This window comes from Salmo trutta, chromosome 36 (genome assembly GCF_901001165.1).
Source record: "Salmo trutta chromosome 36, fSalTru1.1, whole genome shotgun sequence".
Taxonomy (NCBI): domain Eukaryota; kingdom Metazoa; phylum Chordata; class Actinopteri; order Salmoniformes; family Salmonidae; genus Salmo; species Salmo trutta.
The window spans coordinates 39017192-39029289 of record NC_042992.1 but is presented as its reverse complement, the minus strand read 5'-3'; the positions used below and the strand labels follow the sequence as shown (position 1 = coordinate 39029289).

At 41.7% G+C, this 12098-nt stretch overlaps 1 protein-coding gene across 2 annotated transcripts; it reads right to left on the bottom strand.

Moving 5' to 3' along the window:
• Positions 1-1438: 1438 nt before the first annotated feature.
• On the bottom strand, positions 1439-8144 carry scamp3 (secretory carrier membrane protein 3). Of its 2 annotated transcripts, none has more exons than XM_029735814.1 (9): positions 7421-8144; positions 6613-6693; positions 6230-6355; positions 4232-4352; positions 3933-4061; positions 3240-3399; positions 3023-3124; positions 2706-2823; positions 1439-1681 (listed from the first exon to the last, which is right to left on the bottom strand). In XM_029735814.1, exons 1-9 carry the CDS (start codon positions 7472-7474, stop codon positions 1529-1531), a joined length of 1044 nt encoding a protein of 347 aa, XP_029591674.1. In that variant the 5' UTR covers positions 7475-8144; the 3' UTR covers positions 1439-1528. The 2 variants fall into 2 exon arrangements, with proteins under 2 accessions (XP_029591674.1, XP_029591673.1); XM_029735813.1 differs by having other exon boundaries at positions 4232-4355; positions 7421-8126.
• Positions 8145-12098: the final 3954 nt, after the last annotated feature.

Here is a 12098-nt window from a genome sequence, read left to right as displayed (position 1 = left end):
GACTTATTAGAGCTCACTATAGCAAACATGATAGCATTGGCAACAGATAACTGAACTGTTCGGCTGTTAACTTAGTGTTAAATATGCAGCATCACTTCAGTGCATCCATCACAAACTCAAGTTCCACCCCTTTCCTGAACGTTCATTTACTTTTAATGTAACGATTCAACAAAACACCCAAATCTGGCGTACTTATTTTGTACTGTACACTCTCATACATAGAGTTGAAGTCGGAAGTTTACATACACTTAGGTTGGAGTCATTAAAACTCGTTTTTCAACCACTCCACAAATTTCTTGTCAACAAACTAGTTTTGGCAAGTGGGTTAGGACATCTACTTTGTGCATGACAAAAGTTATTTTCCCAGCAATTGTTACAGACAGATTATTTCACTGTATTACAATTCCAGTGGGTCAGAAGTTTACATACCCTAGAGATGAACGTACTTTGGTGTGCGAAAAGTGCAAATCAATCCCAGAAGAACAGCAAAGGACCTTGTGAAGATGCTGGAGGAAACAGGTACAAAAGTATCTATATCCACAGTAAAACGAGTCCTATATCGACATAACCTGAAAGGCGCTCCGCAAGGATGAAGCCACTGCTCCAAAACCGCCATAAAAAAGAGCCAGACTACAGTTTTCAACTGCACATGTGGACAAAGATCATACTTTATGGAGAAATGTCCTCTGGTCTGATGAAACAAAAATAGAACTGTTTGACCATAATGACCATCGTTTTGTTTGGGGGAAAAAGGGGGATGCTTGCAAGCCGAAGAACACCATCCCAATCGTGAAGCACGGGGGTGGCAGCATCATGTTGTGGGGGTGCTTTGCTGCAGGAGGGACTGGTGCACTTCACAAAATAGATTGGATCATGAGGGAGGAAAATGATGTGGATATATTGAAGCAACATCTCAAGACATCAGTCAGGAAGTTAAAGCTTGGTCGCAAATGGGTCTTCCAAATGGACAATGACCCCAAGCATACTTCCAAAATGGCTTAAGGACAACAAAGTCAAGGTATTGGAGTGGCCATAACAAAGCTCTGACCTCAATCCTATAGAACATTAGTGGGCAGAACTGAAAAAGCATGTGTGAGCAAGGAGGCCTACAAACCTGACTCAGTTACACCAGCTCTGTCAGGAGGAATGGGCCAAAATTCACCCAACTTCCTATGGGAAGCTTGTGGAAGGCTACCCGGAACGTTTGACCCAAGTTAAACAATTTAAAGGCAATGCTACCAAATACTAATTGAGTGTAAGTAAACTTCTGACCCACTTGGAATATGAGTAAAGAAATAAAATCTGAAATAAATCATTCCCTCTACTATAATTCTGACATTTCACATTCTTAAAATAAAGTGGTTATCCTAAATGACCTAAGACAGGGAATTTTTACTAGGATTAAATGTCAGGAATTGTGAAACTGAGTTTAAATGTATTTGGCTAAGGTGTATGTAAACTTCCGACTTCAACTGTACCTACCCCTCTCTCCCTACCAGCTCCCTTGCCCTACTTGCCTGCCTTCCCTCTATCGAGCCACCCCAGTAAAAGCCCCCTGGGCAGCAGAAGCAGTGGCGTTGGCAGCTGCCTGGCGTACAGCCTGATTGGACATCACTCCAGTGGCAAACTCAGCCTGAGCCTTCACGAAGCTGGCACCGGTCTGCCTGTACAGAGAGTGGACCTGGAGGGGAGAGGAAGACAGGCTTTGATACATGATACATAAGGGCAATTCCACGGTAACAGAGTGATGCTGAGAATCAAGTTTTTCACTTTAAAATGTACAGTTGAAGTCAGAAGTTTATATACACATTAGCCAACTACATTTAAACTCGGTTTTTCACAATTCCTGACATTTAATCCTAGTAAAAATTCCCTGTCTTAGGTCAGTTAGGATCACCACTTCATTTAAAGAATGTGAAAATGTCAAAGTGACAAAGTAGATGTGATAACCGACTTGCCAAAACTATAGATTGTCAACAAGAAATTTGTGGAGTTGTTGAAAAACAAGTTTTAATAACTCCAACCTAAGTGTATGTAAACTTCCAACTTCAACTGCATGTCAAACCAAAAACAATGACTGCAAAGTTAAACAAACCATACAACTCTATGCACTAGGACTACTTTTTAACAATTTCCACTGAATAAAAAACAGTGCAGATTCTAAGTTTGGTAACAAAATGATAGCACAAACCATCATTCTGTTATCAAATGTAGCATCCTCACTGTTTTTTATTAAGTGGAAATTGTTAAAAAGTAGTCCTAGTGCATAGAGTTGTATGATTTCTTTAACTTTGCAATCATGGTTTTTGTTTGACAATTAAAGTGAAGAAACTGAGTCTCAGTATCTCTCTAACCATGGAATTGCTCATATCTCAACACCATACTCACTACCAATCTGAAAGCAATACTGTAAATAATACTCTGAAAACTCAAAACAATGACTCTCATTCCTGTGGACGATTCTAAATATGTTAATTGACATACTGGGTCAAGATGAAAAAGATTTGAGAAGCTGAGTGTCTATGTTGTAGTCTTTTTACCCTCATCCTATTCCTTCCTCCCCCATGTTATACTTCATAACAAGCCATTGTCTACCTACTGTAATTACTCCACACTGTCCTGATTTGCCCTAGCATACAATACACTTTAGCCTGGTTAAACCAGGTTAAGTTCCCCTCCCTACTATGACTTCATTTCAGGTTTACCCTCTTGAGCATGACAACCCCGATGGCAGCCTGGGCAGTGAATAGGATGGCATTGAGCATCATGATCACACCAACAGGCACGCTAGTCTTCAGAGCAGCCAGACTCACAATCCAGCCGCTGAGCAGAACCGGGAGGGAAGGAGAGAGAGGGACAGTCACAAAAAGAGACATAGTGAGAGTGTGAAGAAGGACAGGTGTGTGAGGAATGTACTGTATAGGAGATTTAACATTATAAAAAGGTCAAGTAAAACTACGATAGTAATTGTAACAGTCGTAAGATAGTCCTAGACAATGGTTGGCTTGTTTGTGGCACGTACCTGAAACCCCATCCAGGAATGCCAATGGTCATGATGACATACACAATCACTTGGATGAAAAAAATGAAGAAGAAGGTGAAGAAGTTGAAGGAGCTGTCACTCCTGAAAGGAAAAATGCATTTATAGGTTCACTTAACCTGATATAAACAAAAGGAATCTAAATAGATCTGTTTTGTAATGATAAGCCCCTAAATTCAAATTGTCCAATAGTACGCACCTGAAGGCTTTGTACACAGGCCTGTACCAACAGACGAAGGAGCAGGGGGTGAAGAGGAGGACCCAGAGGATGGCGAGGCCCAGCCCAACACCACCAGAAGTGTCCACACAGAACAGACTCAGGCAGGAAATTAAGTTAAATGCCAGTGTGCAGGCAGTGACTGGGAGAGGGGGAGAGAATGTAGACAAAAGTAAGAACGTAGGATGGGTGAAGTGAGGAGGGAGAGCAAGGGAGTGAGCGAGGGGAGTGAATGAGAGCATGAAAAGTGAGGGGGAGAAATTGAGTGAAGAGTAGGAAAAGGGGGAAAGGAGATAATGGAGGTTATAGAGATGCAGACCAGAGATGAATAGGTATGTAGGCAAAATAAGAAGAGAAAGGTAAGGAGGTCAGAACTACAGTTTGGATACTAGAGCACTTTCAAGTTGCATTGGAAGGGAAAATGATAAATAGATAAAGGTACACTGACTGCACACAGGTCCACTTTTTGATTAGAATGTATCACTTTTACATTGGTGTAAATTAATTTGAGAAATCTCTAGGTTTTAACAGTGTCATTGACTATTAGGTAGCATTCTTAACTGCTAAACATTTTCGTTAATCTATCATCATTCTTTCATGAAAGTGTTACTTGTTACAGATGACTTCACCAGACAGGCCGAAGACAGCCAGCCAGGCACAGACGGGGAAACTCACACATCCAGTAGTAATACATGATAGAGACAGTGCGTTGGAAGCTCTGGCTGATCTCCATGTTGATGTCTTGGTAGAAGCAGGGTCCCACAGGGCAGAAAGTGGGCAGGGGAGGCCAGTTATTCTGACGAGCTGACAGAGAGATGAGGCAGTTAGGAACCAGCGTAAGGTAATCCTCCCAACTCCGATCTTCCCTTCATTAACACAACCAGCACCCCCATCCATCATTTCATATCAGACTTCTGGATTCACTTTTTCCTCTCAAACCAATCTCTATCATCATCACCACCTCACTCTCTTACTGGCTCCAGGGCCAAGGGCGTATGAGTTCAGCTCCCTCTCCCTCCTCTCCAGCTCACGGGCTTTCTTCTCCAGCTCTTCCTGCTTCTTCAGGAGTTCTGCTGTGGTGGCGTTGACCGCTGTCTGCTAAAGAGAGAGAAAAGGACAACGTCAGGCTTTAATGCAGAGCTGAATATAGCTCCATATACAGTGGGGGAAAAAAGTATTTGATCCCCTGCTGATTTTGTATGTTTGCCCTCTTACAAAGAAATGATCAGTCGATAATTTTAATAGTAGGTTTATTTGAACGGTGAGAGACAGAATAACAACAACAAAAATCCAGAAAAACGCATGTCAAAAAAGTTATAAAATGATTTGCATTTTAATGAGGGAAATAAGTATTTGACCCCTCTGCAAAACATGACTTAGTACTTGGTGGCAATCACAGAGGTCAGACGTTTCTTGTAGTTAGCCACCAGGTTTGCGCACATCTCAGGAGGGATTTTGTCCCACTCCTCTTTGCAGATCTTCTCCAAGTCATTAAGGTTTCGAGGCTGACGTTTGGCAACTCGAACTTTCAGCTCCCTCCACAGATTTTCTATGGGATTAAGGTCTGGAAACTGGCTAGGCCACTCCAGGACCTTAATGTGCTTCTTCTTGAGCCACTCCTTTGTTGCCTTGGCTGTGTGTTTTGGTTCATTGTCATGCTGGAATACCCATCCACGACCCATTTTCAATGCCCTGGCTGAGGGAAGGAGGTTCTCACCCAAGATTTGAAGATACATGGCCCTGTCTATCGTCCCTTTGATGCGGTGAAGTTGTCATGTCCCCTTAGCAGAAAAACACCCCCAAAGCATAATGTTTCCACCTCCATGTTTGACGGTGGAGATGGTGTTCTTGGGGTCATAGGCAGCAGTCCTCCTCCTCCAAACACGGCGAGTTGAGTTGATGTCAAAGAGCTCCATTTTGGTCTCATCTGACCACAACACTTTCACCAGTTGTCCTCTGAGTCATTCAGATGTTCATTGGCAAACTTCAGACGGTTATGTGTATGTATTCTTGAGCAGGGGGACCTTGCGGGCGCTGCAGAATTTCAGTCCTTCACGGCGTAGTGTGTTACCAATTGTTTTCTTGGTGACTATGGTCCCAGCCGCCTTGAGATCATTGACAAGATCCTCCCGTGTAGTTCTGGGCTGATTCCTCACCGTTCTCATGATTATTGCAACTCCACGAGGTGAGATCTTGCATGGAGCCCCAGGCCGAGGGATATTGACAGTTCTTTTGTGTTTCTTCCATTTGCGAATAATCGCACCAAATGTTGTCACCTTCTCACCAAGCTGCTTGGCAATGGTCTTGTAGCCCATTCCAGCCTTGTGTAGGTCTACAATCATGTCCCTGACATCCTTGGAGAGCTCTTTGGTCTTGTCCATGGTGGAGAGTTTGGAATCTGATTGATTGCTTCTGTGGACAGGTGTCTTTTTTTTTTTTTTTACAGGTAACAAGCTGCGGTTAGGAGCACTCCCTTTAAGAGTGTGCTCCTAATCTCTGCTCGTTACCTGTATAAAAGACACCTGGGAGCCAGAAATCTTTCTGATTGAGAGGGGGTCAAATACTTATTTCCCTCATTAAAATGCAAATCAATTTATAACATTTCCGACATGCGTTTTTCTGGATATTTTTGTTGTTATTCTGTCTCTCACTGTTCAAATAAACCTACCATTAAAATTATAGACTGATCCTTTCTTTGTCAGTGGGCAAACGTACAAAATGAGCAGGGGATCAAATACTTTTTCCCCCCACTGTACCTTAGTAGATACAGTAGATTAACTTGATTTAGTAGAAATTAGTCCGATAAGTTCAGGTGCTCCATGTCAAGCTAGTAAATAAACATGGGGAAATTGAATTATCACACAGAGATATGAGTTGCTTGTCTATGAGTATTATTTATAGCTGTATAGGGTTTGTTCTATAACCTGTACAGGTGACTCGTGAGAATTGTGTCATACATATGGAACAAGTACCTGGGGGGTGAAGGAGGTGCCATAGTTGCGGGGCTCTGTAGGCGTAGTCCTGCTGGGTGGGGTTGTTGCAGGAACAACAGGTTGGGGGGCGGATGGGGAGGTGGCTGCATAGGCTGGTGGTGGGGGCTAGAGAGTGCATGACAATAAGAACTCGACCTATATCATTACCAATAACAATTATAATGATCACAAACAAAGAGTGGCTTAGAGAAAATCTGAAAGGAATGGTGCATCCTGGCATGTTACCATGTCCAATTGCTTGGAATGTAGTGGCATTCCTGCTACTCTGCTGAAGCACATACCATACTGCATTACTATTACTGCATATACTTAATCTCCAAAGCATTCGTATTCTGAAAAACACGTAACTACACATCTCTTACCCCATTTTTATTGTCAAATGGGTTGTAAAGATCCAGTGTGGCATACTCAGTGTTGCTGCTGTGTTGAGTCACTGCAGGGTCCTGACATAGACAAGATAAACATCACCAACTGAACATCATAAAAGCAATCACTCTCTGGCTACGTCATAGAGATCCTCTTCAATTCCTATTAATATATAATCTTATTCAAATTGCTAATTCTATGGGTTACATCCTGAATGGCACCCTATATGGTTCAGTACTTTCAAAAATAGTACACTATTTGGGGAATAGGGTCACATTTGGGAAGTAGCCTTGATCACATAAGTATCAATAGGGCAGCTTTCATTCAATGAGCCCTTTGGAACATGTTTTAATGTACTGACTGCTACCAGATAGATTCTTAGAATAGCCTGGGTTAGAGCAAGGAGAAAGCAGCATCACATGTCATAAGTAACAGCACGTCTGCTATTACGTTAGTGCAACAGGCGAAACATCAAACACCTTTTCCATCAACATTGTAGCTAAATATTTGCCGTTTGCATTTCATATATTATATATATATATATATATATATATATATATATATTTCATCTTTATTTAACCAGGTAGGCCAGTTCTTCCCCTGAACAAGGCAGTTAACCCACTGTTCCTAGGCCATCATTGAAAATAAGAATTTGTTCTTAACTGAATTACCTAGTTAAATAAATGTAAAATAAAAATACATTTAAAAAAAATAACAAGTTCTCATTTACAACTGCGACCTGGCCAAGATAGAGCAAAGCAGTGCGACAAAAACAACAGTTACACATGGGATAAACAATATCACCTGGAATGGGTTGTGGGCGTCGCCTGGTTCCGAAAAACTTGTGTATTTTGACATTTTTTACAGAAATTGTGTATGCCTACTGACACTAGGCTAACAGTTAGACTCTGAAATAACTGAAAACAGGTTGTTGGCTATCTAGCTAGTTATTTTCTGCTGACTTGGTTAGCTAGCTAGCTAGCTAGCTAGTAGTAGCAAGCCACAGCCCCTCCCTAGCTTAAAACAAAAAAACTGTTCAGATGTTATGGCTGTATCAGGATTGTCATCGTCTAACTAACCGGTTATTAATAGATTTCAGTTTAAGATGTATTGCCAAATATAACACAACTGTAACCTCGCTAGAAAGCTTACAACATAGCAAGCTCGCTGTCCTGGCTACATAACGTTATCTGTTATCAACCGAAAACGTTGCCGCAATCTGTCAAGCTATTGCCGAAAATGTGTATCTATTGATTTAATTGACTTGGCTAGCTATATCCTTGTTTATTAGTTAAACCCGTTTCTCCTTCAGTCGTATTTCTTTTGGCGGATTCACTTTGTTATTGCCTGCAAAAATTGGCCGCTGTACAAGCAAACGTGAACCAGGAAGTAAAATCATGTGACTGCGGCGACAGAAGAAGCACGTGCGAAGTGAGGGGGTCAAAATGATAGTCACCGCATTTTCGAACGCTTTTAAAACACCGTAGCCAAACACGGGAAACAACTTCCATAATTATCATAAATTCATATGCGCTCCACTAGAAGTCCCTACATTCACATGTTTATGTTAGCTGATATACAGTGCATTCGGAAAGTATTCAGATCCCTTACAAAAAAGATTGCCGTTTTGTAACTGCAGTAGAAGTGCAGTACCTGCAGTCAACTGTGGGACTTTGGACGCAGTAACTGCAGATACACTGCAAAATTACAGCAGTAAAAAAACTGTGTTATTTTACACGTAGTATTTGCAACATACTGCAGCTATATACTTCACTCTGACTGCAATCTTTTTTTGTAAGTGATCCCTTAACTTTTCCCACATTTTGTTAAGTTACAGACTTATTCTAAAATGTATTAAATAAAACAAATCCATCTACACACAATACCCCATAATGACAAAGCAAAAACTGTTTTTATGTTATTTTGGCAAATTTATATAAAATACAAAACAGAAATACCTTATTTACATAAGTATTCAGACCCTTTGCTATGAAACTCGAAAATGAGCTCAGGTGCATCCTGTTTCCATCGATCATCCTTGAGATGTTTCTACAACTTGATTGGAGTCCACCTGTACTAAATTCAATATATTGGACACAATTTGGAAGGGCACAAAACCTGTGGATGTCAGAGAAAAAACTTAGCCATAAGGCCGAAGGAATTGTCTGTAGAGCTCAGAGACAGGATTGTATCGAGGCACAGATCTGGGGAAGGGTACCAAAACATTTCTGCAGCATTGAAGGTCCCCAAGAAGACAGTGTCCTCCATCATTCTTAAATCGAAGAAGTTAAGAACCACCAAGACTCTTCTTAAAGCTGGCCGCCTGGAGTTCCTCTATGGAGATGGGTGAACCTTCCAGAAAGACAACCATCTCTGCAGCACTCCACCAGTAAGGCCTTTATTGTAGAGTGACCAGACGGAAGCCGCTCGTCAGTAAATGGCACATGACAGCCCACTTGGATTTTGCCAAGATTCTCTGCTCTGTTGAAACCAAGATTTAACTCTTTGGCCTGAATGCCAAGCGTCACATCTGGAGGAAACCGGGCACCATCCCTACGGTGAAGCACGGTGGTGGCAGCATCATGCTGTGGGGATGGTTTTCAGGGGCAGGGACTGGGAGACTAGTCAGGATCGAGGGAAAGATGAACGGGGCAAAGCACAGAGAGATCCTTCATGAAAACCTGCTCCAGAGCACTCAGGACCTCAGACTGGAGCGAAAGTTCATCTTCCAACAGGACAACGACCCTAAGCACACAGCCAAGACAATGCAGGAGTGGCTTTGTGACGGTCCCGTGTGGCTCAGTTGGTAGAGCATGGTGTTTGCAATGCCAGGGTTGTGGGTTCAATTCCCACAGGGGACCAGTACGGGGGGGGAAATGTATGAAATGTATGCATTCACTACTGTAAGTCGCTGTGGATATGAGCGTCTGCTAAATGACTAAAATGTAAATGTCAAAATGTGGCCTGAAAATAGCTGTGCAGCGACTCTCCCCATCCAACCTGATAGAGCTTGAGAGGATCTGCAGAGAAGAATGGGAGCTAAATACAGGTGTGCCAAGCTTGTAGTGTCATACCCAAGAAGACTCAAGGCTGTAATTGCTGCCAAAGGTGCTTCAACAAAGCACCTTTACTGAGTAAAGCGTCTGAATATTTATGTAACTGTTTTAAAAAAAAAAAATTATACATTTGCAAACATTTCTAAACCTGTTTTTGTTTTGTCATTATTGGGTATAGTGTGTAGATTGATGAGGGAAACAATAATCGACTTTAGAATAAGGCTGTAACGTAACAAAATGTGGAAAAAGTCAAGGGGTCTAAATGTATCATGACAAAATACACCATATCCCCAAAGATTGTTCTATCTGTAATATTACTGTCTTGCTAACGTGCCTGGTCCTTGTATGCTAAACTAACGAGAGAAAAAACACAATTGATCCAAATGGTTGCCCAATCAGGCAGACTAGATGCAGTTATTTAGAAATGAACATGCATTCAAAACTCCAGGCTTTTGACTGGTTATTCAAACAACGTAGGCTTTTCACTGCAGTTTACAGCCTAGACATTTGTACTCACTTGAAAACAATAACATTCTTCTTCATGTTGTGTTGTTGTAGCCTAGGTAGGATAATTGTCTTGTCCCCAAAAAACTGAAACAATATGGTAGCTTTTAGAGCTGTGTACCCAGGGATTGGGAGGGTGCGCACTCAGCGCAGCCTCGGGAGAGCACTTATTTTACTTTAGCCTACTAATAGCCTATTGCAGGAGAGAAGCACTTTTGCTCTTGATGGCTGAACGTAAAATTGGCTACACCATTAACGGGCGGGGAGGTGGAAAGGAGAAGCCCATATTGTCTTATAGTACGCCTATCTTAACACCGGGATACATCCTGACAAAATAGGCCTACACCATATGAGAAGCCTGCTAACGTACCTTTCTGGACCTTCTAAACTGTCATGAATAGATCCAAACTGATCCAAAAGGTTACATAATCAGGCCTAGGCTGTAGGCCTAAGCAGTTATTTCGTCATGAAATAACAAAGGGCCTGTGAACGGTTATTCAAATGAGCCTACTTCTAGTGGCGACCCATCATTCAAGGCTAGCCCAAAAAATGTTGGGTTTGCCTGTTTTGCATGTTATTTTGGCATTAATATGTGTCACATATCAGTTTGCAAACAATGTAACAAAAAATATATCATTGAGTTAATAAAGCCATACAAACATGGTCTTTTTTTGTTTTCTTCAATAAGGCAGCTCCAAAATGCAGGTGTTCCAGCCTAGCTCAGTGCTTTCTGTGGTGGTGGGGAAAGCCAGCAGAAAATGCCGTTGTGCCGTGATTGGCTCAGTGTTTTGTCACTCATGGGATACTAGTCACCACCAAGTCCAAGGGTAGAGCTTGAAAATTCTATTCCCTTGGGTGCTGCCATAGAGTTACATTAGAAGTGCCCATCCAAGAACGCTCAAGGTCATTGGCCACAGATCAAATGTCGTCAAATCGTTACATGTACAGTAGCTTTGATTGGACTGATCATGTCAATATCATACTTTCAAAATCTTAGCTAGCAGTCATCATCATGAATCAAGTCAACAATCTACTGGCAAATCCTTTTTAATCCTTGAAGAGAAACTATAGATAAAACGTATCTGTGGTCATCGGCCATTGGACATAAACATTACACACAAGATGGAAATTGCAAATTCAACAATCAGTGACAGTGGCTAACTGCAAGCATTGCAAAGCAATCACTAGCCTGCTATTCAGTGGAGTGGCTGTGTGGTCCCAAATGATAAACATTCAACTTTGGCCATGCTGTCGATGGCCAAAGTTGAATGTTAACTCAGAACTGCGAAAACTTGACTTCATTGAGTTCAAGACAACAGGGAAGTCGGGAATAAACGAGCTCCGACTGGGAAAATACGCTTTGAACAGTCATCCAACTCGGAATTGTAAATCTGGCCTCTTTCTAGAGCTACGACCTGAAGATCAATGACGTGATCATGATTCAAACTTGTTTTTTCCGAGTTCCCAGTTGTTTTGAAAGCACCATAAATCCAGAGAATGCCAGACTTTGATAACAACATTTGTCCACAAAGGACTGCCACGCCACCTTCCTGTCCAAGTGAGCACAGCACAACAAGGTGAGTCCAAAAATGTATTGTATGGTGCTGCATAAATGATGTAATATGCCAGGGAGATATGTATACTGTAGCTAAGAAAGTAATACTAAGTGTATGTTGTGTAGTAAGATGTTAGTAGCCCATGTGCCTCACCCTAATAGTTTGGTCTATTTACCCCTCTTAATTACTGTTCTGACTTGGTGGTGCACATTTAGCCTATAACCTGTTTTAGAGAAATGTCATCATCAAATATTGTAAGAGCTTACATTGTCTGCTTATATACCCCCTTTATTTATCCTATGGTTCTGACTTGGTGTACAGGGAGAACACTGTAAGAATGGTCCATGTTCTCAATTCTGTCGCAGT